A 4,279-nucleotide genomic window follows, 5' to 3' on the forward strand; every position below is an offset into this window, starting at 1 on the left:
CCACTGGTGCCTTCCTGTCCCTTCCCCTCATCCCTCCTGAAAACCTGACCCAGCTGGATGGGTTGGGCAGGCAACTCCTAGGCCCCGAAACAAGTCCTTGGGCTCGTAGGAAGACGTGACCAGAATCAAGTGGGTAAAAGCCCACTCTCATTCAGGACAGACCCCCTTTTCGACTCAGAACCAGAGACGGGCTGGCAGCTTGGCCGGAGTGGGAAGTGGGCGACCCGGGGGGTCAGAGTGGACCCCATCCTGAGTTGCCATGTCCAAAGCAGAGCCGGGTTTCAGCCCCGTCCCCCAGACTGAGTGGAGAGAATATCCATCTATGTCAGGAATTCTGTTGACAAAACTCTAGCCTGAGTCTTTGGTACCCACCATCTGGTCTCAGCTCTGAGGACCAAGAAGCAGGGATTTCTGGGGGGAGAAACCCAACCGAGGTCAAGACGAGCAAGTGAGGGGTAAATGGCAACAGGAGGGATGGGGGTTGGATATCAGGAAAAGTTACTGGCTGGGGTGAGAGTAGGCAGGGATTCCTAGAGCTCTCAAAACAGAAGCTTTGTTAAACCTGGAGATGGGGGATAGACATGTTGGCCTCTTTAAGAGTCCCTCCAATCCCGGAGCCCATCCTGGGGGTGGTGGGGAGAGGAAGTTAGCTGGCATAGGTGGTCTCCCAGGCCACCCTAACACTACCGGATGTTTGCAGGCCATGGATCGGAGCCCCAGCTGGCCATTCCAGCACCCCGGCCTCCCCCCGGCCTCGCCCTGCTGACTCACCTGCTCTCTAACCAAACAGTCCACGCCCTCCGAGCCTGCCGGGCCTCCCTCCCTGGGCCAGTTCCACCCCGGAACCTCGGGCTTCCTCAGACTGGCTCTTGGGAGCTCCGGTGCCCAAGCCGCCCCCTGCCCATCCCCACATGGCCAGGTTTCCTGTCCACTGCCCTGCACGCTCCCCCAGGCCTGACGAGCTATGAGAGGGGACCGGGCAGAAAGAGTCCCCCCGAATTTCCAGCAGCCAGCCCCGCCACCCTTCTATCGCGGCTCAGGGCCCTCAGCACCAGGCCCCAAACGGATCCAAAACATCCCGCTTCCGCCACCCTGAACTCGGCTTTCACACACCGAGCACCCGTGACCGCCCATTCCCCGTTCCAACACATATGTAACGCCCCCGCCGGGTGCCCGGCCAAAGTGGGCACTCCAATGGGACACAAGCCGCCGTCTCAGCCTCGATTCCCACAGGCCTGGTGTGAGCCGATTCCACCAGCCAGCTGCACTTTCCACGCTACACGGCCACCCGAAGACGCCCCCTCCCGCTCTCCCAAGCCCCTGACCCCAGGACCCACAGGGCCTGTCCCTCACCCCACCCTCACCCTCAAACACATCGCCTCTCTGCCAGTCTGCGCTCAGGTGCCCGAGGTGCCACCCCTGCCCGTCCCCCCCAACACCACAGGCCCAGACAGGCCCCAGCTTCCCCCACGGCGTGAGCCTGTGTGGGAGGAGTTGGGGGGGGGTTGGGGGGGGCCGTGCGGGCGGGCCGGCCCTGCCGGTTACAGCCAAGTCCCTGCCAGCTGCCACCACCCCACTGCTTAGTCACCGCGGCTGAATGCGGGAGGAACAGGGTGGCAGGTAGGCAGGCAGGCAGCCGCCCCGGGCTGCGGGGCGCACACCCCGGCACCCTCCGTGCCTCCCCGGTCCTCCCCCCGACCCGTCCAGCGGGTGTGCCTGGGGGAGGGAGGAGGAGGCCCAAAACCAGTCACTCAATCCCTGGACCAGGCCTGGGCGAGCTATCCTACAGCAGCTCATCTCTCTCTTTCTCTCTTTCTCTTTCTCTCTCTATATATAATATGTACTTTATTTTACATGACATCAGCTCTCCCTGCTTTGCATATATAAAAGTGGGGCTGCCCCACCCCCTGGGGAGCCCCAGCAGGTGGGGGTGGGGCTCAGCGAGGAAGCGGGGGGGGGGGGGGGGGAGAACGATAGAGGGGAGCGGGGGACACCCGCCCCCTACCCCCACAAAAATATTTTAGACATTTATATATTAGACCCATCTCAGTAACTGTACAAACATGGTGGAGAGGGAGGGAAATCTAAGCCCCCTCCTCATCCACCCTCCTGGCCGATTTCAGTTATACTTCATCCTCCGCCCCCGGTCTCCCAACCCCTTCCCCCTTTCCTTTAAAGAAAAGGACAGTTTCCCTCCAGGAGAAAAACCTGGGAGAAAGGAAGAGGTTTGGGGGGTGGGGGGAGAGAGAGAGGAGGAGAGAGCAAGCGTTCTGTACAAATGTGTAGCAAAATAAAAGACTCTCACCCACCCACCCCCAGCCCCCGCTCCCCCTGAAGGCCGGCCGCCCCGCCAGGGGCAGTACCCGGTGCTCCTGGCACCCTGCGGCCCCAGCGGCCTGTCGGAGAAGAGTCCACACCAGGAGGCTCGGAAATCGAGGCCTCGGTGCGCCCGGGCCGGTGGCCGGGGGCGAGGTGGTCGGCAGTCTTCCGGCCTAAGCCTGCCCCCGGCCCTTCCCTCCCCCAGCCCCCCAGAAGTCCAGTTCGGCCCCGGGGCGCCTGCCTCGGTCAGTGTCCGGCCCCCGCAATGTGGGGGGTCACCCAAGAGGGCATCTCACATGTGCCTCTTCATGTGCAGGGCGAGGTGGTCGGAGCGGGAGAAGGCCCGCTCGCACAGTTGGCACTGGAAAGGCCGGTGGCCCGTGTGCTTTCGGTAGTGCCTGGTCAGCTCGTCGGAGCGGGCGAACTTCCAGCCGCAGCCGTCCCAGGTGCAGTGGTAGGGCTTCTCACCTGGGGGCGGGGGGGGAGGGAGGGAGACACCCCTGGGTCAGCGAGGCCAAGCGGCCGGCCCGTTCCCCGCTCCCACCTGGGCCCATCTGCCCCGGGGGGGCCCGGGTCCGACAGAGCGGGGTCACCCCGTGCCCCGGGCGCGCCGGGCCCGGGGAGCCCACCCCCACCTCCCCGTCCCCCGGCTCACCCGTGTGCGTGCGCATGTGCGCCTTGAGGTGGGAGCTCTTGGTGTAGGTCTTGCCGCACCCAGGGTATTCACAGTTGTGCGTGGCCGTGCGTTTGCGGGCCCAGGCTCGACGACCCCTCTTGGGCTTGGTGCCGTCGTCGGGGCCGGGCAGGGCCAGGTGGGGGTGCGGGAGGGGAGGGGGCCCGAGCCCCGGAAAGTAGTCGAGGACGGGCGAGTGCGGCGGGGTGACCATGAGGCCGTGCAGGCCCGGGGGCGGCGGGGGCGGCGGAGGGGGCCCCTTGAGCCCCGCGTCGCGGAAGACGCTGAAGTGGCCGTGGAACTGGGGCGGGGGCGGCGGGGCCCCGAAGTGGGGCGGGCCGGGGTAGGGCCCCCCCAGGCCGAAGGACTGGCCGCCGTGCAGCTCGGCCAGCAGGCCCGGGGGCGGCGGCCGGTCCCCGGGGCCCAGCCCGTCGGGGGGCGGCCCGGTCCGCACGTGCTGGCCGAAGGCCGGGGGCAGGCCGGGCCCTCCCGCCGTCGGGTGCAGCCGTCGAAGGGGCTTCTGCTCAGGGGGGCCCAGGCAGGCCCCGCCGCCCATCATACAGGCGGGCTCTTCCGACGGCTCCGTCTTGATGCGGGGCGGGGGCGGGCCCAGAGCCCCCCGCAGCTCGGTGTACTCCCGGGGTCGCGGAGGGGGCGGCGGGGGGGGCAGCTCGCAGGACCCCCCGCCGCCGTTGAGGGGACCCAGGAGTTCGGCCACGTAGCTGTGGGCCGGGCCGTCGGGGTAGCCGGGGGGCAGGCCGAATTTGGAGGCAGGGCCCGGGTAGGAGCCGTCGCTGTCGTAGGAGGCGGCGCTGCAGCTCTCGGGGGTCTCGGGCAGGGGGTAGCAGGACGAGGGGGGGCCGTGAGGCGGGGGTGGGGGCGGGGGAGGGGGTGGGGGCGGGGGGTTGGGCTGGGCCGGGGTGGCGCCCCCCGGACCCCCGGCCGTGTGAGCGAGGATGAAGTCTAAGTCGACGAATTTGCCCAGCTCGTCCTCTTCCTTCTTGATCTGGGCCAGCTCCGCCAAGAGGAGGGGAGAGGGCTCCGGGGGCAGCCGCTGGGGAGGATCGGGAGGAGTCGGGGGTTGGGGAGGGGGTCGTCCCCTCCAGCCCGGGAGACCCTCTTCCCCCCCCTCCACACACACACCCTTAACCCACCCCGGGCCCCCAAACCAGTCCGGCCGGTTTGCCTTCCCAAGGGTCGGCGACGACCCTCCTCCACGCTGGCCTCCGGGCCCGACCATCCCCGGCCTGGGTGGGGGCGCCCCCCAAGACCACCCCCCTGCCCCCC

The 4,279-nt window shown here is 67.7% G+C and overlaps 1 protein-coding gene across 1 annotated transcript; it reads right to left on the reverse strand.

Moving 5' to 3' along the window:
* Window positions 1–2,319: 2,319 nt before the first annotated feature.
* LOC114805489 (Krueppel-like factor 2) lies at window positions 2,320–3,825 on the reverse strand. Its single transcript, XM_029046755.2, has 2 exons — window positions 2,975–3,825; window positions 2,320–2,787 (listed from the first exon to the last, which is right to left on the reverse strand). Exons 1-2 carry the CDS (start codon window positions 3,549–3,551, stop codon window positions 2,612–2,614), a joined length of 753 nt encoding a protein of 250 aa, XP_028902588.2. The 5' UTR covers window positions 3,552–3,825; the 3' UTR covers window positions 2,320–2,611.
* Window positions 3,826–4,279: the final 454 nt, after the last annotated feature.

The sequence above is a fragment of the Ornithorhynchus anatinus genome, chromosome 18 (genome assembly GCF_004115215.2).
Source record: "Ornithorhynchus anatinus isolate Pmale09 chromosome 18, mOrnAna1.pri.v4, whole genome shotgun sequence".
In the NCBI taxonomy this organism is placed as follows: Eukaryota; Metazoa; Chordata; class Mammalia; order Monotremata; family Ornithorhynchidae; genus Ornithorhynchus; species Ornithorhynchus anatinus.

Bases quoted from the DNA above. Each gene is read 5' to 3' on its own strand.
- LOC114805489 (XM_029046755.2), bottom strand. From the start codon at position 3,551: ATGATGGGCGGCGGGGCCTGCCTGGGCCCCCCTGAGCAGAAGCCCCTT. The intron at 2,788-2,974 runs GTGAGCCGGGGG...CCCCGCCCCCAG, and splicing joins GCACATGCGCACGCACACGG to GTGAGAAGCCCTACCACTGC.